The 25,301-nt window shown below is 40.4% G+C and overlaps 2 protein-coding genes across 2 annotated transcripts; both read left to right on the forward strand.

Annotated features, from left to right (window-relative positions):
* The first annotated feature begins 1,846 nt into the window (after positions 1 to 1,846).
* Positions 1,847 to 3,695, forward strand: LOC108280753 (ADP-ribosylation factor-like protein 14). The gene has a single exon (XM_017496121.3). It carries the CDS (start codon positions 2,261 to 2,263, stop codon positions 2,864 to 2,866), a length of 606 nt encoding a protein of 201 aa, XP_017351610.1. The 5' UTR covers positions 1,847 to 2,260; the 3' UTR covers positions 2,867 to 3,695.
* Positions 3,696 to 5,578: 1,883 nt separating this feature from the next.
* Positions 5,579 to 19,834, forward strand: kpna4 (karyopherin alpha 4 (importin alpha 3)). Its single transcript, XM_017496122.3, has 17 exons — positions 5,579 to 5,806; positions 9,387 to 9,431; positions 10,330 to 10,419; positions 10,545 to 10,574; positions 10,987 to 11,039; positions 12,238 to 12,333; positions 12,483 to 12,568; positions 13,466 to 13,552; positions 14,081 to 14,250; positions 14,357 to 14,401; positions 14,545 to 14,676; positions 15,071 to 15,199; positions 15,868 to 15,972; positions 16,184 to 16,255; positions 16,810 to 16,972; positions 18,099 to 18,193; positions 18,460 to 19,834. Exons 1-17 carry the CDS (start codon positions 5,738 to 5,740, stop codon positions 18,556 to 18,558), a joined length of 1,566 nt encoding a protein of 521 aa, XP_017351611.1. The 5' UTR covers positions 5,579 to 5,737; the 3' UTR covers positions 18,559 to 19,834.
* The last annotated feature ends 5,467 nt before the right edge of the window (positions 19,835 to 25,301 follow it).

Genomic DNA, 25,301 nt, shown 5'->3' on the forward strand with positions numbered 1-25,301 from the left:
GTTCACAAGGACCACCATCACTGAGCCAACCATGAACACAAGCAAATGGGATAAAGCTGTAACACAAAGACATGACAATTAGAGAACATGACAATTATTATTTTCCCTTTTAACTCAGTTTGTTGTTTTATTAATATAGAATAACGGTATTTTATGGTCTGAATGTAACTCGGACATATCCTGATTGAGACAGAAATATCTTCATACTTTGACAGAAAATTATTTTGTACTTGCGTCGCTGTGTCCCAGTGTTTCTGGTGTCAGATTCTGGACCTGTGGCGATTAAAGCGAAATCAGTGAAGTTATATGAGATCTGTGATAGTAGAAACAAAACCTGTTCCTTTCTGTACAATCCAGTACACGTTTTCCAATTCCACATAAATAACAATGCACTAGTGGCACCTCAAACCTGCACAGCAGTGGTAATGGAAGCTGGTCAATATCAGACCCTTTCAGCATGACATTCACAACTATGCACATGGACGCCACATTTCTAGCTGTCTAACCCATTAAATTACTCATAACTACTGATGAATAGCTTTATGAATTATAAAACCACTCAGAATGATTAGATACAGGCGGTGCAATGACCATTCAAGACGCTTTGGACAAACATTTCAAAGATGCCAATACTCCAGAAATGTGCTTACAGAGGCCATATTATGAAGCTCTTGGAATTGACTGTGTCCTGGGAGGACTGAATGGAAGAGGCGATTGAACGGAAGAGGGCCAAGTACAAGGAGTTGGCAGGTGAATGCCATAGTAGGGGATAGAAGACTCGCTTTCTCCCCCTTGAGGTTGGCTGCCGAGGGCTTGCTGTCCAGTCGCTCTGCAGGGTCCTCAAGCTTCTGGGACTCAGGGGACTGCACAATAAAAAAGCCATCAGGAACATCACTGATGCCGCTGAGAAGGCATCTAGATGGCTATGGATCAAAAGGGGAGATCTGTGGACCACACAAGCTTGATACAGTTTATATCTATTATACAATTTTCTAATCAACTTTATGTTCACTGTGAGGCATCTATACAAATTTTCAAGTATGTTGTATAGTAAAGGGACAAATTCCATACCTCAATCAGATTCAAATGTATTTATCAAGCTGTCCAAAGTTTTCCAATAAAGCAGTCTTTACTCTGAAGAATTCATGCCACGCTGTGCACACCATTTATGTAATCACTCGTATCTATAAGTCACAGAACATGTGAGAGCTTTTATTTTTTTATTTTTTTATTTTTATTTTGTGCGATGACTGCACAGCACAGGCTGGTGGAGGTGGTGTAATGGTGTAGAGAAAGTTTTCTTGGCACACTTTGGGCCCGTTAATACCAGTTAATCGTTTGATAGCCACAGCCTTTTGAATTTTGTTGCTGACCATGTGCATCCCTTCATGGCCACAATTTACCCAACTTCTAACGGCTACTCCCGTTCTACCAGAATGAAAGTGCACCTGAAAAATCTGCAGGAAATGCGTGATGCAATCATGTCATCATGGACCAGAATCTCAAAGGAATGTTTCTAACATCTTGTAGAATCCATGCCATGAAGAACTGACGCTTCGAGGGCAAAGGGAGGCCCAACCCAGTATTTGTATAGTGTTTCTAATAAAGTGCTTAGTGAGTGTATATATTTATACTTCTACTTACTATTCAGGAATGTTGTTTTGAATAGCTTGCATGAAATTTTGAAGCATCATACTCCAAAATCAGTTCCTTAAAATATCTATGACATCAGCATGTGCTCAGATGACTTTGTCACCCCAGTATAAATACTTGTTTAAAATAGTATTTCATGCTAATAGGAACAGAAGCACACTCTGGCTGTAAGGAGAGTTCCATGAATTCCTCAAGTGCTTGCTGAAATTTGAGTCACATGTTACCTCAGAGTGACAGTGTCACTGTCGGGAAGGGGACAGCAGTTTACTCAAACTATGGTCACAGCTCGGGAATCTCAGTGTGAAAGAACACGGAGCTCTCTCCTCTGGGATTCGACCCTTTTCCTTATTTGTATGATTGTGGATTGTCTGGACTATACTATATATAAAAAGGCACAAGAAGAGCACACATCCATTCAGAAGATACGAGTGAAGCGAGGACTGGTGAATGTTTGGACGACGCACGTTTCACTTTATTCTAGTGCAACTATAAGGAGACCATTTATAGAGTCAACAGAAGTATTAAGTAACCATTACCTCATCTACTGTATTGCTAAATCTGTAAGCTACGTGCTTGAACCTTAGATTGTTCAGTAGTTTCAAACACAATGGGACTGCATGGCTCCAAAGTTCCCTCAGAAGCTCAGATTCTAATGCTTGGCCTTGATGGATCTGGAAAGTCCACCCTGCTCTACAAGCTGAAATACAATGAGGCTGTGGTAACCGTTCCCACTGTGGGCTTCAACGTGGAGATGCTGGAGACCAAAGAGAGGGGCTTTGTGCTGACCGTGTGGGATGTCGGGGGACAGCACCGGATGAGGATTCACTGGGAGCACTACTATCAGGGCACAGCAGGCCTGGTGTTTGTGGTGGACAGCAAGGACAAGGCACGGATACCGGAGGCAAAGCAGGAACTAGAGAAGATCTTGGGAAATAAGAGTCTGAAAGGCCTTCCGTTGATTGTTCTAGCCAACAAGCAGGATTTGCCAGGAGCCGCAAGTGCTGGAGATGTTGCAGAGATCTTGAAATTGAAGGAGATTTGTGGCAAAAGACACTGGTTTCTTCAGCCATGTTCAGGCAAGACTGGTGCCGGTTTGGAGGAGTGCTTCCAGATGATGGCCCATTTTCTTAAGACTGCCGTAGGAGAAGGAGAGGAATGTCTACAGAGAAGAAGGAAATCATTTAAAATGAAGACACAGCAGGATTACTGGTAAATCGAACTGTTGTTACAATCAATGAACTACAGTTACAGTGGCATGGCAGCAAAATGCCTCCACAGCATGACAGAGCCACAATTATCTCCTTTAATTTGCTAAGTCTCTGTAAATGTGGTATGAAACAACAGTTACCATGCACTATGTCCTGCACATTTTTCTTAACTAATGTGAAATGCTTCTACATTCTAATCTGTAAATTTACTTGTTCAAAAACGTGTTCAAGTATTTTTTTTTTTATTTCTTTGTTCTCTTCATTATTCCATTTATATGTTCTGTTTGATAAAGTACAATTTGCTGCTTGCAATTTTTTTTTCCTCTTTTGAAAAAAAAATGTCTTTATTCATTTTTATATTTCTAAACCCCATTATCTTTGGTGTTTAGTCATTCTCTTTTTGTTTATACTGTAATCTTTATGTTTTTACGATAATATGATCATTTATGAATTGATGATAATATGATAGTGACTAAATAAATAGTCAACTAATAAACACTAATAAACATTTATAGAGTTTTTCATTTATTTCAAGTTCAAAGCCAAAACCAAAAGCAACACCATTGTGGTTTGAGCTCACAGTCTGTACAATGATCCGGTTATAGATATAACAATTCACCTATCTTCAGTAACCTCTTTATCCTGGTTCATGGTCTTGAGTCATGCTGTTATTGGAAAATAATAATAAGCTCTGGGGTGGTAACAATGGGCGGCATCATAACACCCCATCCTTTAACAGCATGCTCATTGTGTTTTACTGCTTATATCACGGATAATCGCTATTAGATTCTGGTGAATAAAATCTTCTTTTATAAATGAAGAGTGTGATGAACAGTTCTGTGTAGGGAGTCCATTCTTTATTCAGCAAACAGATATGTTACACCATAAAGATCTCAGCACTCTGCATGGAGAGCATGCAGCAGTATTTATTTGCATTTGACCTTGACTTAATCAATAGATGCTTACACTGATGGGCCCTTGAGAAAGGCTCTTAACTCTTGCCTGCTGCCGTCAGCACAATTATGAGTGGGTTTGGGAAAGAATGTCTGCCAAATGAAGAATTATAAATTTAATATAAGAATATTAGCTACCTAGAACTGAAACTGATGTGGCAAAACCTGAAAAATCACAAGTTTAGTGTAATTAAGAATGGTATACTTCTGATAAATATTGTTAGTAATAAAGAGATTTTGATTTGAAGGGGGTACAAGAATAACAGGGTGATACCTCTGGAAATTGGACAAAAATCATTACAAAACACCTTTTCCATCTGTTTTGCACTACATCATTTAGCTATCTATTATAAACAACTTTCAGAAATAGAAAGGGGAACATATTAAAATTTGTGTCTAATTATTTTGTCAAAATATGATTTCATAGCTATTCAAAACACAATGTAATATATTTAAGACTGTCATATACTTCTTAAAAATGGTACTTAATGTTTTTTTCTTACAGTGACCATACATAACGTATATTATACACACATCAATATATCACTAATTAATCTAGATAGATAAATAGATAGATAGATAGATAGATAGATAGATAGATAGATAGATAGATAGATAGATAGATAGATAGATAGATAGACAGAATTTTTATTCAATTATGTACATACTGCTATATATCTATACTTACATATTGTGACATTTGGTTACCTACAAAATTATGGACTCACATGTTACAAACAAATAATACAATTTTTTTGTGAGACCACATATGGACTTTTTGAGCTTTCTATGCTTCATAAATGCACAAAATTCTAGTGGTTTTCCTTTTTTAAATACATTTTTAAATAAGTAAATATTATTGAAGTAGAAAATGAAGGGGAAAAAAGAATTCTGCTGAAAAAACAGTAGAAACCCTCATAGAATTTGTAATGGTTTTAATGGAAATTGTAATGCTCCCTGTGGGTCTCTACTGGTAATTTGTTGCCTTCTATTGGTGGCATGTTAGTGGCATGTCTAGTGGATACCATTAAGGACCAATAATGGTAATGGTGATGGTTTTAATGGTTAGCTGATAGTTTGTAACGGTATTTGTAGTGGAAACCATTAGAATTTCAGCAGGAAAGTGCATTATTGCTTTTGATGGTTACCACCATTTACCACCTCAACCAAAGACAGACCCATACCTGTAGACTTTGATAAATAAAATAAAAAATGATAGTAAATAATAAAAATTGGGTTGGAAAAGAAAAGACGTTATATTCAACAATTATATTAATAATAATAAAAAAGTTTATGAAACAATAAAGTTGAGTCTATAATTAGTGTCTTTTTACTGAGTTTACATTCATTGAGCTGGTTGATGCTAACTAGTTAACTGGTTCTTATGGTTTAACTTGTGTAGCTAACTTTTTTCCACAATGAAATGAGCTTAGGGTGCCAGCTAAACTAAAAAGGAGTGATTATGTGACTAAAATTTTCCTTAAAAGAGAATTAGAGATTCCATATTCTTCGTGAACTTTCTACAAATTTATTCCCGACCCTCTGAGGGCCCCCTGTTTTTTCGCCTTTGGGTCATCTCCCTTTAGATAAAGGTCCAATTCCAAATGACTCCCGACTCCCTAGTTCTGCTCACTACCTGGGGTATAGATCAATGCCTTCGTGTGCCCTATGTAGTAGGTTAATTATCCAATAGGAAGGCATTTGGATGTCAGTCGAAGTGAAGTGAAGTGAACGGGACACAGCCCACAGGCTTGACTGCACCCATACCACCGGCATTCCCATCATGCAATGCGAGGCCATTACTTGCTAGCAGAAAAAAAATAGTCCGGTGGTTAGCTGAGCCATAGTGAACAGCCTGCGAGAAAGATAGTCGAAAGGAATTTCGGTATATTCATCTGAATCCATAGCTATATATCCGCAAACATGAACGATAACGAGAAGTTGGACAACCAGCGGTTGAAAAATTTCAAAAATAAAGGTCGCGATTTGGAGGTAAGGAGACGGGGTTTTTCCGGCGGTATTGCGCTATTCTGTGACTACGGGTTCCGCTGTGACGTCGTTCGCAATTATAGTGGATTTTCGCTTTTACAGCGGGTCACCTCGGAATTTGTGCTCGTTTTCGCAGCCACGTGTTTTCTCGTGAAAATATTATAACGCGTAATAAAGTTAGAAACCGAGTGATTCACGTGAAATATGTGTGCTAGTTAGCAAGTTGCCCTTCCCTCTACGCCCCGGCGCGAGCCGCAGCTCCAAGCCCGCGCTCTAACGCACTAAATCTTAGTACGTGCGGGAAAGTAACCATTAACTAGTTAACTATTCTATACTAGTGCTGTATTGTAGTATAATATATAACACGGTCGTGTAATTTACGGATTTGGATTTGGTTTTGGTTTTACAGTTCGTTCTGATTAGCTAGATTTAGCATGCTAGCTCCCAACGTTGGTTGGTGTGTAAATCATTTGGTATTTAACTCAAATAAGATTCGTTGTCTATATGTTGAAAACGATATTTTTTTTTCTTCCAAAAGCTATATTTTGTCCTAACTGGAGTAACATTCAAGTATAAAAATGTCTAAAGTTTCCGTTAGGTCCGCTTAGCATTTCACATTCTTTTGGCCTACAATAATCACCCCGGAATAGCTAACGGTAGCTAGCTGAATGGCCCAGGCTAGCAATGTAGCCTCAGCAAAGGATTATGTAAAACATATGTGCTAGCTCGCTAGTTAGCTACAGCCCCAACATAGTTGGTCTCAAATGAACGAAATTAAATGTTTTGACACAATAACCTATTGTGTTTAATAATAATAATAATAATAATAAAGATATACAGCGTGTTAGCGCCTTCCAAATACGACTGACTAGCTAACTTGTTAGCAACTGGTTAGCTAGCTACCGCATTGGTAATGGCTTTGTATTGCAGACAACTAGGCACCATGGCTAGCGTTTAAGCAAGAAAAAAAAAAGGTTATATTCGACAAAATGTGCATGATATTAACGGGTGGGTAAAAACAAAACCCGTTTTAAACAGTTTTAGCCTTCGGTAAGGTTAATTCTAGATAGTTCTACAGCCTGTGTTTGGACTGTAGCGTCACTTCGCTAACATTTAATGTGTCCTGGATGAAGAAATTACTGACGCGACGCTCTTTCTGGTAATGCTCCAAGAACCAGGCTGGTTAATATTGACCGCATGTTCAAAAATCCTGACTAAATTAAATTTCAGTCGTTTTTCTTTCTTTCTTTTTTGAGAACAGGATGTCCGTGTGTGTAAAAGTGCCCCCGATGTTTCAGAGTCTTTTGTACCTGCATTTAAGTGATATAGACACCGGTGCCACAGTATATCTTTTCAAAATATATCGACGTGTTAATATGTATTCTCATTTTCATTTTATAGTTCGGCACTTCCAGGAAAACTTTATTATTATTATTTTTTTGATGACTCATCCTGTACTAGTCTTGTGTTCGTCCAATTAAATACTCTCTAGAACATTCATGTCCCGCCCCCATGAACACTATAAGTGATGGGTATTGCTCTAGAGTCTCAGCACGAATGTATATCAGCGTGTCCCTTGGCTCGAGAGCAAAGGAGGACGCCGCTCATTCGTTTTGAGTAGGGTGGAATTTGTGCAAATTTGGGGCGGTGTGACGCGAACTTTTCTAAGGAGAGTTTTACCATCTCGGGGCTGTTCTGTGCTGGAGTCCCACTTATCGAGACATATATATATATATATATAATATTATATATATATATATATATATATATATATATATATATATATATATATATATATATAATGTATGCGTGTATAATTATAGTGTGTGAACATAATATTTTAAGAACTATCGTAATATGTACCTGACCCTAATCTTTTAATTATACACCTTCCATTCCTCACACCTGGTGATGGCCCTGTGGCGGTTAAAAACACACAGGATCTTGTCACCTATGACATTTATCTTTGACAGGCATGAATGTAAGCGTTGGTGAGAAATGATCCAGAGAAACGGAACCCTGTATTTTGCCGGTTCATTAAGGGTTTGTTTTCGATTCGGCGCCGATGTGGTGTATCTTGAACGCTATTGGTAAACCGTTCACACACCTCAACACACGATAACTCTGACTTGCTCGTTTTGAAACAGTTATGTCGAGATGACTCTGGAGGCACGTCGGGGAAGAAGGTTTCAGACCTTGCTTATCCACTCATTTTTGAGCCCACATGAAGCAAACAAACTAGGACACAATGTCCCAGTTTTCGGCCTTTTTATTTTCAACCATGCGGGGGGGGGAGGGTCTTCTGGATTAGGACACGTTGCTGCGCACCTTCTCCCACATTATTGACACCTGTTTTGTCACCAAATAGGTGATAACTGTGACTTAACAGTTAACACCTTCATGGGGTGGCGGTGAAACCTGCAGTTGTCAGTTGGAGTTAAACCACTTGCAGAATCTTTTTGTTTCTTACAAAGTTTAAAATCAGTGGAGTAGATTAGATTTGCGAATGGGACGCGTCCTCGTCAGCCCAGAAACGTGATCGTATCAAAGTGTTGCCCTGATACTGTTACGAATGTCATGATTTCAGGCGATGTTTTCGAATTTGTTTATGGTGCTGTCCCTTGAGTGAGAACTGAGATGAGGTTGACGTTTCTAACGTTTCTCTTTCGTGCTCGCTCATACACAAAGCGGATGTTCACAGCTCGTCTTAGTGTTGCGTGCACACGATGCCTCTTTCCGTCACCGACAAAACCTCGCCAAACACGCTGAAAAAGTCAAAGTATTACTTGCTTTATCGTTTAGGGAAAATCGATCTAAAGTTCAGGATGATCCATTTATTTTTTTTAAAAATGGCTGGGAAAATACAGAAGAACCGTACATCAGTTATTTATTTGCACATGTATTAGTTGCAAGCTAGTTGAAATGAAATATGGCCCTGAACTATGCCTTACATTGATAAAGGCTATCGAGATTAACCTTCATGTCTTAAAATAAGCATTATTATGCAAATTGTTTTATCGGAGCAGATATTTTAGATGGAGATGATGGAATAAGCAGGGTATGAGTACTTGGTTAATAAAATCCATTGCACAGATCTACCATCTGTCTCTTTAGGCTTATTCGAGGGCAAGTCTTGGCTTAAAATGATCTTCGGTGCACACATTGCGCAGCGTGCCACGAGGGCCAGGAATCAGGGTTTCGAGCGCCAGAACATGCTGCAAATGTCAGCACAGTCTCGTCACTGTTTTGTGTTCGCACGCTTGATATGTCATTGATGTACTCCTCATACCTTGCTGATTGCAGTTTAAAATAATCACCGCATATTGGTGCTGATGATGATGTGCTCGTCCTGCTTTGGCCAGGTATAAGTGGGACAACTGCAGTAAAATGAAAAATAATAATTAAAAAGTTTAAAGCTTCATGTAGTAATGAAACGATTGTGTTTGTGCTAAAACATTTCTGTCTACAGAACAAGATTCCCACATTTGGATATATTTTCATATTGAAACACTAATCTTTCCCTCTTTTTAACATTTTTTCTTATTGTTAAATCTTTTGAAATTGATCTCGGTGTCTTTCACAGACGATGAGAAGACAGCGCACAGAGGTGGTCGTCGAACTGAGAAAGGTAATTCTGAGTCACCAAAGCACCCCCCCCCCCCCCCCCCCCCCCCTGCTTCTGGATTTCATTAAATCTAATGGCTTACACTAGTCGTGGAATGAAACACAGCCGGTCATGATGTCGTAGGAAAATAATCGACCGCAGAGTGGTGGGATGCAACCCTGTCACCACCCTGAGGTTGATTGTTTTCTCATAACAGAATGTCCCAAAGTGTCTTAGTCCTCTTATACCTCTGCAATCGAGCGTGTATCGTACGAGTTCCCGTCTAAGTTGTTGCTATAGAAACGATAACACATTAGGACAGACACGTTTAATATAAACCTGTGATTTGACTTTCAGCTGGCACTACTGTCGGCGCTGCTGTTCTAGAAAATGAACGAACACCTTCTGACCAGTCAGTGTTGAGAGTTCAAAATCTTTTTGATATAAATGGCAATATTCAGTACTCGTACACGGGTACCGCTGTCGGCAGGGTTTAAATATCGGCTCTCCTGCTTTGTTGATTTGGTGAAGAGGCTGTCTAGGTCAGCAGCATTTTTGTGCTGCCATGATTTTGTTTATCCTGGAAGGCAGTGCAAGGACAGCTGTAATCTAAAGATCTTTATTTTGGGCATATCTGAGGGAGCATTGCGTGTGTTTCTCTCTCTCCTGAGGCTTTGTCGTACTTCTGAATTAAAAAAAAAACAAGCATCCGTCTGACAGTGATCTTTTTAACAGTGTAGCGTTAAAACTGAAATGCAGAACCAGATATCTTGGAAGAATGGAAATTTATATATGCAATATGTATTATGCAAATATAACGATGGCACATGCTTAACTAACACAATAAGATTCTTTTGAAGATTTCGGTCAAGGAAAAATACCACTGAGCGTATCTGATTGTGCGCACTTTGTCTGGTCGTAGAATAAGAGGGATGAGCACCTCTTGAAGAGGAGGAACGTGCCGCACGAGGACATCTGTGACGACTCTGATGTCGATGGAGATTTCAGGACGGTAAATGCTTGTTTAAATCCTTCTCTTTGTCATCTTAAGTACTGATAATTTGTACTTTTTGAATGTAAATAAGCATGGTTCCATGTGAGTGGTGGCTTTATCCTGTTTCCTGATGTTCTTTTCAGCAAAACACCTCATTGGAGGCAATCGTCCAAGTAAGTGCTTACTTATTTACAAGAATGCTCTATATATATATATATATATATATATATATATATATATATATATATATATATATATATATATATATATATATATATATATATATACGCGTGCACACACACGCAATATGTATAGACTCTATTCTGCTTTAATCCAACACATTAAAGTGAATATTTGACTGTACACTGTCGTCTTGTGGTACATTCAGTAGTTCATGGAGCTAATTAGCTACAGCTTTATTATAGTACGCAAGTGCAATTGTCCAGACTTCTAATTAAGCATGTTGCCTGTATTTTTGCTCAAATGCGTACAGGTAATGTATTTTGGTGTCTCTTAATGTGACTCATGTTATTGAATCCAATTTTTTTTTTGCGCTGATGTCTTTTCTCTTAATGTCTATTCCAGAATGCCACCAGTGACAACCAGGGCATTCAGCTGAGTGCAGTGCAGGCTGCCAGGTGAGATATCTGATGAGGCACTCGAGTGCTGTTTGTGTGCTGATTTTCAAAGCAGCCTTTGGAATGTCCGATCCTCCCCAGATATTGCTGCGCGAGCATGTGTTTAGACTCGAGGTATGACTGTGGTTGACGAGTCTCATGTTCATTAGCTAGTACACTAAGCAAGTGAAGGCTCTGATCGGGCCCTGCAGGATTTTGCGACCGCAAAATCGAGCATTATTAGAAGGAACTTGCCATGTGTCAAAGTTACAGCAGATTTGGGTGAAGGCGTGTCATGTGACATCACGATGCGCATTCAGCTAAAGCCCTTTTTTGAATCACGTGCTTCAAACGTGAGCACAGCTCAGAGGAGTCGTTTACCAACAGAATCACTGGGAAAGGCCGTGCAATTGCAAGTTCACCAATTCAAGTAGTTTTCAACACCAAAGAAATGAAATATTTTGAGGGGAAAAAAGCCACAGCAGAATCGAGCATTAACAAAACAATACACGGGACTGTCCATTTATTCATTTTGCAGATTGTGCTGCCTAGGCCAATGTTCTGCTTGCCTGGGTTTCAATTTACTAGGCTAAAGCATGGCAAGTAGCATAATTTAACACACTTGTTGGTTTTTATCCTGTTGTTTGTGGCCTCGGAAAAGTTTTAACCTCACATTTCAGTTACGAGTAAAGACTTTGTTCCTAGTCCGACTAGCGTCTTCGTTTTCACCAAGCTTTATCTGCATCATTCAATATTCCAGATTTTGGGAAGATCGTCCAACATCATTAACAATTCTAGCCAAAATAGTTCCTGCTCGTGTCTACACTGTCCTCACGCATGTGCGTCAGGTGGCAGGAATCGGAAGAGAGTAGCCTTGGCGTATTATCTTTTAAGCAAACTAATTTCAAATGAGACGTTTGCCTTCGCTAAAGTTTTTCCCTTCTCTGATTGTTGGATAAGTTCGAAAAATGTTGTTGAAGTAGTCTTAACGAAAAACCGATCTGCTCGTGATTCGTCAACCCCTGATGACGTAGGCGACGTTGAAATTCCGTTTGAAGCATAACCTCACTGATCTGGTTTGCTATTTGTATTGGCATTAAACTACATTGTCAGTGGTGCGTTTGAGTAAATAAGCCTTAGTAGAGTACACACTTAATAAAGTGTGTCTGTTTGCAAATGTTTCTTTGCAGTTTCACAATATTTTACACTTCCTCCCTAGGAAATTGCTGTCGAGTGACCGCAACCCTCCCATAGATGATTTGATCAAGTCTGGTATTCTGCCTATTCTTGTGCACTGCTTGGATAGAGATGACAAGTAAGACTAAGTTTTGGTCTTTTATTTATTTTTGGGTATATATTGCCATTTTGGAAAGTCAAGAGTCTTTTTTTTTTTTTTTTTGTTTGTTGCTTTTTTTTTTCTTTTCTACTTTTAAAAAAAAAAAACATTTCCTTTTTGTCCTGAAGTCCATCTCTGCAGTTCGAGGCAGCCTGGGCTTTGACCAACATCGCTTCAGGGACCTCGGAGCAAACGCAGGCAGTGGTTCAGTCCAGTAAGTGTTTTCTATGTGCCGTGCATTACGTTTTATTCGTATTAATGACATGCAGTTTGTGTTTAAACACTCTTACGTTCTGTTTGTTAAATGAAGTCCGTATTTTTTTTTTTACAATACATTAACGGATAAGTGCAGGGTTAATAATGCAGAGTCTGAGAGTTGCAGTGCGATTCTAAATCAACGGATTGGGTTGCATCCAGCGGGGATGTATAGAAGGATGTTTTCTTGTTCAGTGAGGTATCACGTCTCCTGAGCGGTGTGACAGAAACGTGTTTGACCTGTACAGTAGTGGGGGGGGTTGAAAGTTTGAATCTGTATGCCGGAGCCAAGGGAGTGTAAATTTGGCCGCACTGTCTGCGTGGGAAGGATAGCCAATCATGACACTAGCCAATCAGGGCCGTCTGTGATGCGAGCTCGCGTATGCGGACAAGCGTAGATAGCGCTGTTTGAAACAGCACGAGCAGCAGCTTGAAAGGATGAATTTGGCTGGCATCTCAGAGGAAGCATATGTTAGCCTTTACCCTCACCAGTTTGTAAGCGAGGAGAGACAGGAGAATTGACCAACTTGGGAAGATGAGCCAAAAAAAATCATTCAGAAAGGTGACTAGATAAATGGCCCATATGCCTTTTTTTTGGGGGGGGGACTTGGTTGATAACAGACCACAGTTCAGATTTAGTTATCAAGATTGAATTATCAGCATTCAGAAAGCAACCCTGGCCGGTCTTGGGAATTTAGAGAGACCGCATGTTCTCTAGAATGTTGGACTGATATGAGTCATCACTGAGAGAGACTGAAATGTCTGAGTCATGCTGTCATATTCTCCCTCTCTCTCTCTCTCTCTCTCTCTCTCTCTCTCTCTCTCTCTCTCTCTCTCTCTCTGTGTGCTTGTGCAGATGCAGTTCCCCTGTTCCTAAGGCTGCTCCACTCTCCCCACCAGAATGTGTGTGAGCAAGCTGTCTGGGCTTTGGGCAATATCATCGGTAAGTCGTTGGTTCACCATCACGTGTCTGAGAGAGCTCAAGAAGAGACTGATGGCTGATGAGTTTTGCATGCCGTTGGGGGAAAATACTTTCAGAGTAAATGATATATGGGCTTGTTGCTTTTAGTTAAACAGATTAAGGAATTCTGTTCTGCTTTCTGTGGCAAACAGTTTGTTTGTATGAGAAACTCAAATGAAGCACTAAAGGATTACACTTCATATTAACTGTACGAGAAGTAGTCTTGATCGTTGTTAGCATTTAGAAGCTTCAAATATTGCTTCGACGTAGTAACTTGTAACCTTGCCTAATATTATTGTCACTGAAGGCTCTTGGAGCTAGCCTTATATATAGATATAGATCATATAGTTCAGCGTGCTTTTGAGGCAAATAGTAAGCACTTAACAATAAGTCATGATCATACAGATGCAGCTGGTTAAACCTGGCAGTTAGGCACAAGTTTTTCAACATTTTCAAGGAATGTGTGTTGGTAAGCACCAGCAAGTCGATTCAGGTGTTGTGCTGTCCTAGGTGATGGTCCGCAGTGCAGGGACTACGTGATCAGCCTCGGCGTCGTCAAGCCCCTGCTGTCCTTCATCAGCCCCTCCATCCCGATCACCTTCCTGCGCAATGTCACCTGGGTCATGGTTAACCTGTGCCGTCACAAGGATCCGCCTCCACCCATGGAGACTATCCAGGAGGTATGTGTGAGGTGACTGTAGACAGTCGGTCATAGTCTTTAAATCCATGTTTTAATAAGTTTTTAATGCCCTGGTTATTTATTCATTATTTTCTATATTTACACAGATCCTGCCTGCCCTGTGTGTCCTGATTCATCACACAGATGTCAATGTAAGTTCTGTCTCACATCACAGAAAAGTCCATATGCCAAACATTTCTCGTTTTTTGTCTGGTTGTACATGTTTGTGTGAACACCTGACCTGGTTCTGTAAGCCAGGTGTAACTTAGGGTGTGTTGTTGTTGTGATCGGGCAGATCCTGGTGGACACGGTGTGGGCTCTGTCTTATCTGACTGACGCTGGCAACGAACAGATCCAGATGGTCATAGACTCTGGCATTGTTCCTCACCTGGTGCCTCTCCTTAGCCACCAGGAGGTCAAAGTTCAGGTGAGTTCTTATCTTAACAAAGAAGCGATTTGTTGCTGCATCAGTGTGCTTGTGACCCTTATTACAGGGTTTAATACATCTTGTGTTAACGAGCGACACATCATTAAAATATTCTAGGTTAACTTTGTGGAACACCCATGAAAGAGAGTTGTTTTGTTCCTGCTCTCACTTATTCAATATCAGCTGTAAATAATCGTTTCCTTACTTTCTCAAGGGGTTTAGAAGACGGAATAAAACGCAGCTCGTCATTTTGCCGAGAAAATGGAATAAACAGTGACCGTGAATCTGACATGCAAAAAAGCCTTGCAGGAAAATATGCAGTTGTTTTGGAAAAGCGGAATTGTTTGTTTATGAGGCTAAACGTTTTCATAAGGCTGCCTTTTTGCTTTTCTAGACTGCAGCACTGCGTGCAGTGGGGAACATTGTGACTGGCACAGACGAACAAACACAGGTGGTGCTGAACTGTGACGCCCTGAGCCACTTCCCTGCCTTGCTCACACACCCCAAGGAAAAAATCAACAAGGTACACACCCACAGTCATTTTTTATTATTACTATTATTAGGTTATCTCTGAATACATATTTGCATAGAGGTGATTAAATTTGCAGATCTTGTATTGGAAATGATGATAATGGAGACTTGGCACTTTGTATGTGATGTGCGAATGGTTTCTGACTTTGCGTAGCTTTAAAACACAGGCCACGGAAGAAGTCGTCGACACCCTGGACGAAGATCTGCGAAGGAACAAGGCTTAGATCTAGAACTAGACTTTGACTATTAGGGTTAGTGTTCTCGTTCACAATAGGACAGTTCATTTAGGAAGTGTTTAAAAGGTGGGGTGGGGGTTTAGTGGTGTGCTTGCGTGTGTGTGTGTGTGTGTGTGTGTGTGTGTGGATTGTTCAGCTGATGGATTGGGAGTGCTCAAGACCACGGCGTCTTTGCAGAAAAAGGAGTGCATCTGAGGCTCATCACTCAAACAGAGGCTGTACCGTGATCGGGCCGATGATTAAAGCCTCAAAACCGCTCCCATCCACAGCTTTTCAGAGTGCCGCTGTCTCGCTCAGGGGTTGTGGCTCCTCCCACAGCTTCCTGCAGTCTGATCCAATACTATCCCTCCAAATGTTTGACGCTCATACAGGACGAATGATTCGTTAATTGAATTAAAGTCCTGTATTTTAATGTCTCTTGCAGGAGGCAGTGTGGTTCCTGTCCAATATCACAGCTGGGAACCAGCAGCAGGTCCAGGCAGTTATTGATGCCAGTCTGGTGCCCATGATCATCCTTCTGCTCGACAAGGTGCCTGTATCTCTATTCATTTGGCTTGTTTTTTTTTTTTTTGTATATTCAACAACCATTAACTCTGTGGCCTAGTAAATTTTTTTCCAAAAATATTAAAAATGGTATTTTCTTTTTGAAAGAAATCCATGTGTCCATTTTGGATTTTATTTTATGTGCATTGATGATTTTAAAGAGTTTTAAAGGTCTAATTTGTGATTCACTGTTGCAGGGAGATTTTGGCACTCAGAAAGAGGCAGCTTGGGCCATCAGTAACCTCACAATCAGTGGCAGAAAAGACCAGGTAAGCCACTGCCAATTGTTTATGCTAAACATATACACTCTGTCGTCAAAAGTATGTGGACACCTGACTATATATGGTACTTCCTCAAACTGTTGCCACAAATTTGTTAGCGCACGATTGTATAGTATGTCTATTTATTATGCTGTGGTGTCATAATTTTCCTTCACTGGAACTAAGAGGCCCAAGCATGTACACAAAGCAAGCTCCACGGACACACTGTTTGTGAAAAAGGAAAGAACATGAGTGGCTTGCACCACAGATCCCTGACCTCAACCACACTTGAAAACCTTTTTCGATGAACTGGAACTCTTGTTTCTGAATGAGCAGATGCCCACAGATATGCAACAAAATCTACTGGAAAGCCTTCCCAAAAGAGTGGAGGTTATTATAACTGCAAAGGACGATTAAATCTGGTCCAGGACATTCTGCATGCATGTTTAGGTGTGATGGTCAGGTGTCTGCAAACCTTTGGCAGTATTATGCATGTTTTACGTCGGTACTGTAAAGAAGAGTGATTTTAGCTTCGGTGATGCATCGTCAATCTCGTTCTCTAGGTGGCGTACCTGATCCAGCAACAGGTCATTCCACCCTTCTGTAACCTACTGACAGTCAAGGATGCTCAGGTGGTGCAGGTGGTTCTGGATGGACTGAGCAATATTCTGAAAATGGCTGACGAAGAGGCAGAGACCATCGCCAACTTGATCGAAGAGTGTGGAGGTGAGGAGTAAATAGTTTTGTTTTGGACCCTTTCGTATCACGGTTCAAATCTCGAATGTGATTCATCAGATGATGACGACTTTTCTGTATCACCTCTATAGCATCTCTGATTGTAATTCTGACTGCAAGGTTTAGATTAATGCGCTCATTCTACTACATTATTGTTCCTGTAGTGACTTCGACAGGGACTTGTATGATGAACACTCCTTATTATGTAAGACTAATAATAAGCGGATGGGGGGGGGAATTTATTTCGCGAAGCAAAAGATATATAATCCATGATTTGAAGGTTTCTGTAAGATGTTTTTAACCGTAACATTTTATGGATGGTCTCTTCAGTGTTGGCGCCTTGTCTAAGTCAGAAAGTTTTCTACCACGGTCATGTCTTTTCACGTGTTACTTCCTTAAAGAGCAAGGAGAAAAAAGGTCCTTGTGAGCAAACACTTGTTTAGTCATCGTAACACAAGTGGTAATGGGAACTAATTTGTTTCATGGACTGTAAATGCAGCTAAACCGATGGGGGAAAGTGTACCGAAAGGGGAAATGAAACACTTCAGGATGTGCCGTAAAAGAAAAGAATCCTCTTCACGGTGGTAACGGTGACTCTGCTTTGCGCAGGGCCACGTCCCAACACTGTTGTTGATTATTTTCCTAAAACACCCACGTCTTTTATTCCTTTATGTGACTAGAATTGTAATTGTAGAAACGGCATTGCCAGGCGAGTGTTGAATAACCGTCAGAAGCGTCTTTGAAAAAGAAGTCGAACCACGTAAACATGTAAATCGGTTGTGGAATGACCCGTGCAAAGCCTACATTTTATTTCCCGCTGTGGTACAGTGCTGTAAATTGTTTACTTGCTACTGAAAATGGCCGCTTTATTGACCTGCAAGTGTGCCAATACTTATCAGGTGTAATGAATTTGAAGCCATGATTAAAAGCAACATTTTAAAGATGTCGTCCCCCCCCCCGGGGGGGTAATGATCTTGTCCATTTTGACTTTAGATTGATTTATCCATCGTTTTAAAAAGTTCTGTCTGATTTCTGTTTCAGCCTTGATTGATTGAATGTACAGCATTTGAAACATTGAGTTGTTGTTGATCTTCCATCTTTGCTCTCTTGCTTTTAGGATTGGAAAAAATCGAACAGCTACAGAATCATGAGAACGAGGACATCTACAAACTGGCTTACGAAATCATTGATCAGTTCTTCTCGTCTGATGATGTAAGGTTTAATTTTTGCTTTTTGTCACCTGAAAGGCACGAGCGTTCTTCATAATGCATGTGGGATTCGGTGTTCAGTACGTGCGCACTGGGTTTTTTTATGGGTTATTTAACATTAGTTATTCACGGACCTAATTATTTCACTATGTCCTCGACTAGGCTTATCAGAGGGATCAGATATTAATCCGTCCTCAAATAGGTCTTTTACCGTCACTCATTAAAGGAGCTAAGGGTTGGGTAACAGAGTTGTCATTCATGTCCCCTCAGATCGATGAGGACTCGAGTCTGGTTCCAGAGGCCATCCAAGGTGGAACGTACGGATTTAATTCATCAACCAACGTGCCAGCAGAGGGATTCCAGTTCTAGAAGGGGCGAGATGAAATCTGGAGATTTGTTTGCGATGCAGCACTCTAACATGTACAAAAAAAAAATTTAATTAGGAGAGAAAGAGAAGCGCGCGAATGTGAGAAATTAGATCCATTGTGCTTAGCTCATGGGATCCATGGCTGCATCTAATCCAAGAGAAATTGTGTGGATTTCGTTTGGCATCCTGGTGTGAATCCAGTCCAAATGAAGTTTGTGACGGCGAGTGGGTGCGAGTGAGAATGAGTGGGCTACTAAATGTTGCAAAAAAACAAAACACAACCATCTACACCGAATGCGTTCAGAGAACATTTCGCGAAATGTCACACAAATATCAGGACGTGTCTACCAAACGACGACAAAAGCAAATCGGCGCAAAACAAACCACGGGGAGAAACAAGATGTCGCAACCTGAGCAATTGGAGGAAATGACACAAGAAAACAGACAAAACCTCTGAACAAGAATATACAAACAAACAAACAAACAAACAAACAAAAAAGGAACTGAGCAGCGGGAGGTGTCCTACCGGTTGGCGTCTCCCCTCCCCACAATGGGCCCCCGCTGTGAGAGGTGTGTGCGAGTGAGCCGTTTTTGCGTATGAATGTATGGACCTGGGGCTGAGGATGCGGAGCTTACCTCCGAAATCTCTAACTTTCAGCGCATGTCATTCTTCGACTGCGCTCCGTGTGCAAAGTGAGCAGAAGAATGGGTGTGTGTGTGCGCGCGTATGTGTGTGTGAGAGAGAGAGAGAGCGCGTGTGTGACTGACTGAAGTGTGTGTCGAGCAGGACTGAATGTGGACGCATGTGGAGAGTCACCATCGAAATACTGAAAGGAGCGTTAATACAAAGTAGTCTGGAAAAATCGAATAAAGGAAGAAGAAAAAAAAAAAAAAAGAAGTAAACAGCAAAGAAGAAGCGTCTGATCAGAAAAGGAAAAAAAACTTCAAAAATAAAAAATTTCAAAGCAACAGCAATGATTTAAAAATGAGAGACATCAGGTTTCTTTTCTTTCTCTTAAATTTTTTTTTTTTAAATGACACTGGACTAGGCTCTTAAGTGAAGAAACGGAGGGCCGTTGTGTTTAAAAAAAAAAAAAAAAAAAAGAAGGAAAAAAAAGATGCACTCCATAGCTTTTGGGGTTTGCTTTTAGTCTCCAGTGTTTTACCTTTTTATTTTAGCTTCTGAATATATTTTCATTGCTTGTGTAGAACTGCAGTTTAACCCTTACGATCCCTCGATACGAGTACCACTGTAGTTTTGCCTTTTTGGGAGAGAGAGAGAGAGAGGAAAAAAAATCCGTTGCAATCACCCATTTTTACCTTTCAATACTCTGTATAACTCTTCTGCATGATATTTGTTCTTTTTATTTTTCTTCTTGTAGGTTCCCAGTAGAGCCCTCACACCTTTTGTGGTGGTAATAAATGGAGAAATAAGGCCATTTTATGTAAAGTCACGAAAAATTCAATCTTTACGTGTACTGAAATGCAGCGTAGTTTTGTTATTTTTGTTTTTTACTTCTGTTGACAAATTACTTTCTCCCCCTCTTTATTTCATTTGTAAACTTCTTACATATTTAACCCCTCCCATGCCTCCTTTGTACTCACTTCTCAGTACCCACCTGATCTGATTCAGTCGAACCTGTTTTGCGTACACACTGAGGGCAGTGTGTGATGAGTTGCAGATTTAGGACTGATATGCCTGTCCCATCAAACTATATGCATAATACAAATACAATCTTTTTCTTTTTTTTTCCTTTTTTATTTTATTTTATTTTTTTTTTTATATATGTATATGTAGATAGTCCTAATTAATGTCAAGCCACATTAGAGGTGTAATGCTTCACGATAGTTTCAATGATTTGAAATAAATGACCTGCCTCTTATTTTGGGGTGTTCTTTCTGGGGGGAAAAATGATTTGCGTAGCGTGATGCTCCAGCTTCCTGAAGTCTCTGGTGTCTCGCAGACTGTCGTCCGGTGCCTTCTTTCTAGAGCACAAGTAAAAGGAGGGAAGAAAAAAAAAAAAAACCCCCGCATGAACAAAACAGTGGTGTTCTCGAGTGCACAATATTGTCCTTATTCCCTTCTAGGTCCCTTTTTATTTTATTTTATTTTGTTTGTGTTGAAGTTTCACAACACTGTAGAGATGGATTACTCTTACTTGTGGTCATAACCTTCTGTAGGACATAGGGTATATGTGCAGCATTCTTCAAATATGCAGCATTGGCAAAGTTGTGGTTTCAAAGGCCAGGAAAACATTGAAATTAGATGATATGCTTAACCTGTTGACCATACGACTACAGGCTAAGTTTCTTTCATGAAATAAATATTGAAACCATGTTTATTGTGTTATTAAATTTTTTTGGGGGGCTGAATAGTGGAAATGTGTTAAAATGGTTAAAATATTTTCAATTCAATTTTACTTGTATAATGCTTTAACAATAGATATTGTCATAAAACAGGTTTATGGAAATCCTGATGTAGGTTTAGATCCCTAATGGGTGAGCCTGAGGTGACGGGCAAGGAAACGACATGAGGATGAACGCTGAAGAGAAACCAGCTTCTCCTGTATGACACTGAGTGAGTTATTTATAGTATAGTATAGTGTAGTTTAGTGTACAAATGTTTGAAAGGATGTTCAGTATGAGCAGGTTGTGAATTGTGTCCAGGGAAATCTTTATAATTACAGAAGCAGTTCTTGGTCTTGGATCCAACTCTACAGTGTCCAGATCAAATAATCCACTGAAGCAAGGGTGAGACTGGGGTGTAACCAGTTAATTTTTATTATTATTATTTTTTGGAGGGTGGAGATTGAAAATCTTTAAGTTGTCAATGGCTGACCATCCGCAGCAACAGAAGGTGAGTGACAAGTACAGAAAGTTCCACACAGAAATGGTTATCAGGATTAGTTTGCGTCTGAGCACTACTATTAGCTGTATTAAGGCTCTTGGGGTCCACTTTCCACTTCGGTCTTCATTGAGCCCTTTTGAGAGGTACTTCTTGAATCTCTAATCTCCGAGAGCTCATATAATCGTAACATGAGCTGATAAAATATTAGAATGTCCTTTCATATGGGAGTTTCCAATCTCAAGGGTAATTGAAATGACCATTGCATTTTAAAACTATGAAAAGGTTTGCTGGAATGTGTTCTTAAAAAATTTTTTTTAAAAAAAGTTAAATTGCAATCTCTGTAAGGTTCTATGGTTGTCCCCCTCTGGGATACCATCAGGGGTTTGAAGTGAGTGTTTCGGGAAAGGTTTTCACTGGGGACCCTTTCTAATAGCGACTCAAATATCCGTTCAAGCTTTTTATTTATTTTAGTTTGGGTTTTTGTGTCTCCGCCCACTCCCACCCACCCCCCTTAGTCTTCACTTATTGGTTAACGTGAAGGCTACGCAAGCATTTCCACTTGGTTTCAAAAATTTTAGTCCTCACTGAAAAAAAACCAATTCCAGATAATGCAATACTCTGTAGGGAGTGACCTTTGTCATTTTATGTTGATGTTGCTGGCTTGTAATACAAGCATTCAAACAAAAGTAAATACCCAATACAAAAAAAGTGCAGTGCATGACATTGAGATGGTTCTTCCATCTCGGAACTGGGGGTGGGTGGGGGGGGGGGGGGTCATATATAGCTGCATATTTATTAAAACGTTATGTTTTTACAAGGCATTTCTGCGAGTCTTCCTGAAGCCACTAAATGTACAAATTACTGCTAATATTTGAACCTGGGATTTAACCAGCTATGCCACAGTTCCACACTCTAGTGAGTTATTTCTTTTTTTAACTGCCTCTGATCAGGCTAGTTTTCTATGTTGCCACCTGTTTGTCCTCATCAGCGAAAAGTTGCAGCAGGGTTCATATGTTGCGTTGGGAAAATAAAATTAAGAGCAGCAACACCTGCAGTGACACAGCTGGGTGACTATTTTTCACTGTACTGAAGTTAGACAGCATTCAGTTTTGCATATGAGCATTGGCCATTTTGAGCTAGGGCTAACATGTACAAAGTGTGTCCATACTTCCACAGCAAAAGAACTTGTGGATAAAAAGAACTTGGATGGGCGTTCATCGTTTGGGATCTGAGCAAACACTTTCACACAAGGAACTGCTGGGGCTTGAACCCAGTCTCAAACCACAGATCCTAGTTGTTTAGTGGCTGTCTCTTCCTCCAAACCTCCCCCCAATACCGCGCACCAGACTAGTTTTCCATGTTGCCACCAGTTTTCAGTGATGGAGTCGCATTCAAGATGCATATGAATGTTGTTTTGAAATTGAACTCCTAGGACCATTTAAAGGGCAAGTTCAGCAGTGATCTGGAGCACTGGGCCGGCTAGTAATTTTCCACATTACAATTAAGCCGTTTATATACAGTTTACATGGCCATTGGCTATTTTGGAATAATACCTGTGAGCCCATTCTTCCAGATAAAATGAAGTTGACTAAATAACATGAATTTTGTCTTTAAAGAAAAAACCCTAGGACCATTTGAACAGCAAGACCTGCAGTGACATGGAGTGTTAGGGCAACTAGTATATTCAACATCCCTGAAGTTACACAGTAGGCAGTTTTGCATGACCTTCAGCTATTTTGGACTAGGCCTAGTGTGCCTGTACATCTAGAGAAAAAGGGCATCTGTCTGAACAGACACACTGTTCAAAGGCAGTGCTGGGATTCAAACCCAGGATCTGTTTACTAGACATGCGCTTTAACCAACTTTTAACCACAGCACCACTTTTGTTGGATGGCCAGCATACCGTTCCACTGCACCTCCAACCATACCAGTTCCACATTAATCATGCTTGACTAAACTTAATACTTAGAAAGGAGTTGACAGACTTGCATTTTATTACATTTCTGAACCCAGGATCCCTTGTTTCTTTCACAGGAACATTAACCAACTAAGCCACAGCAACAGTATTCTTGGATGGCCATCTCTCTTTTCCACTGTACCTCTGACCAGACTAGTTACAGTGAGGGAAAAAAGTATTTGATCCCCTGCTGATTTTGTATGTTTGCCCACTGACAAAGAAATGATCATTCTATAATTTTAATGGTAGTTGTATTTGAACAGTGAGAGAAAGAATAACAACAAAAAAATCCAGAAAAACGCACGTCAAAAATGTTATAAATTGATTTGCATTTTAATGAGGGAAATAAGTATTTGACCCCCTCTGCAAAACATGACTTAGTACTTGGTTTAAAAACCCTTGTTGGCAATCACAGAGGTCAGACGTTTCTTGTAGTTGGCCACCAGGTTTGCACACATCTCAGGAGGGATTTTGTCCCACTCCTCTTTGCAGATCTTCTCCAAATCATTAAGGTTTCGAGGCTGACGTTTGGCAACTCGAACCTTCAGCTCTCTCCACAGATTTTCTATGGGATTTAGGTCTGGAGACTGCCTAGGTCACTCCAGGACCTTAATGTGCTTCTTCTTGAGCCACTCCTTTGTTGCCTTGGCCGTGTGTTTTGGGTCATTGTCATGCTGGAATACCCATCCACGACCCATTTTCAATGCCCTGGCTGAGGGAAGGAGGTTTTCACCCAAGATTTGACGGTACATGGCCCTGTCCATCGTCCCTTTGATGCGGTGAAGTTGTCCTGTCCCCTTAGCAGAAAAACACCCCCAAAGCATAATGTTTCCGCCTCCATGTTTGACGGTGAGGATGGTGTTCCAGGGGTCATAGGCAGCATTCCTCCTCCTCCAAACACGGCGAGTGGAGTTGATGCCAAAGAGCTCCATTTTGGTCTCATCTGACCTCAACACTTTCACCCAGTTGTCCTCTGAATCATTCAGATGTTCATTGGCAAACTTCAGACGGGCATGTATATGTGCTTTCTTGAGCAGCGGACCTTGCGCGCGCTGCAGGATTTCAGTCCTTCACGGCGTAGTGTGTTACCAATTGTTTTCTTGGTGACTATGGTCCCAGCTGCCTTGAGATCATTGACAAGATCCTCCCGTGTAGTTCTGGGCTGATTCCTCACTGTTCTCATGATCACTGCAACTCCACGAGGTGAGATCTTGCATGGAGCCCCAGGCCGAGGGAGATTGACAGTTCTTTTGTGCTTCTTCCATTTGCGAATAATCGCACCAACTGTTGTCCCCTTCTCATCAAGCTGCTTGGCAATGGTCTTGTAGCCCATTCCAGACTTGTGTAGGTCTACAATCTTGTCCCTGACATCCTTGGAGAGCTCTTTGGTCTTGGCCATGGTGGAGAGTTTGGAACCTGATTGATTGATTGCTTCTGTGGACAGGTGTCTTTTATACAGGTAACAAACTGATATTAGGAGCACTCTCTTTAAGAGTGTGCTCCTAATCTCAGCTCGTTACCTGTATAAAAGGCACCTGGGAGCCAAAAATCTTTCTGATTGAGAGGGGGTCAAATACTTTTTTCCCTCATTAAAATGCAAATTAATTTATAACATTTTTGACATGCGTTTTTCTGGATTTTCTTGTTGTTATTCTGTCTCTCACTGTTCAAATACAACTACCATTAAAATTATAGACTGATCATTTCTTTGTCAGTGGGCAAACGTACAAAATCAGCAGGGGATCAAATACTTTTTTCCCTCACTGTATGTTGCCACATGTTTTATCCTCTACAGGGATTAACATAAATTGCTGAAGTTAAATGGGAAAGGAAAACCTTGGACAACTGCAATAGCTAGACCGTCTGTGACATTGCTCATCGGGTGCACTGCAGCCAACCAGTATTTTATCTCATTGCTGAATTTAGACAGTGTTTTTTTT

The sequence above is a fragment of the Ictalurus punctatus genome, chromosome 20 (assembly GCF_001660625.3).
Source record: "Ictalurus punctatus breed USDA103 chromosome 20, Coco_2.0, whole genome shotgun sequence".
In the NCBI taxonomy this organism is placed as follows: Eukaryota; Metazoa; Chordata; class Actinopteri; order Siluriformes; family Ictaluridae; genus Ictalurus; species Ictalurus punctatus.

Excerpts from the sequence above, each read along its gene's own strand:
- LOC108280753 (XM_017496121.3), top strand. The coding sequence starts at position 2,261 with ATGGGACTGCATGGCTCCAAAGTTCCCTCAGAAGCTCAGATTCTAATG.
- kpna4 (XM_017496122.3), top strand. The coding sequence starts at position 5,738 with ATGAACGATAACGAGAAGTTGGACAACCAGCGGTTGAAAAATTTCAAA. Across the intron at positions 14,251-14,356 it reads CCATGGAGACTATCCAGGAG|ATCCTGCCTGCCCTGTGTGT; the intron begins GTATGTGTGAGG and ends ATATTTACACAG. Across the intron at positions 15,200-15,867 it reads CCAAGGAAAAAATCAACAAG|GAGGCAGTGTGGTTCCTGTC; the intron begins GTACACACCCAC and ends TGTCTCTTGCAG.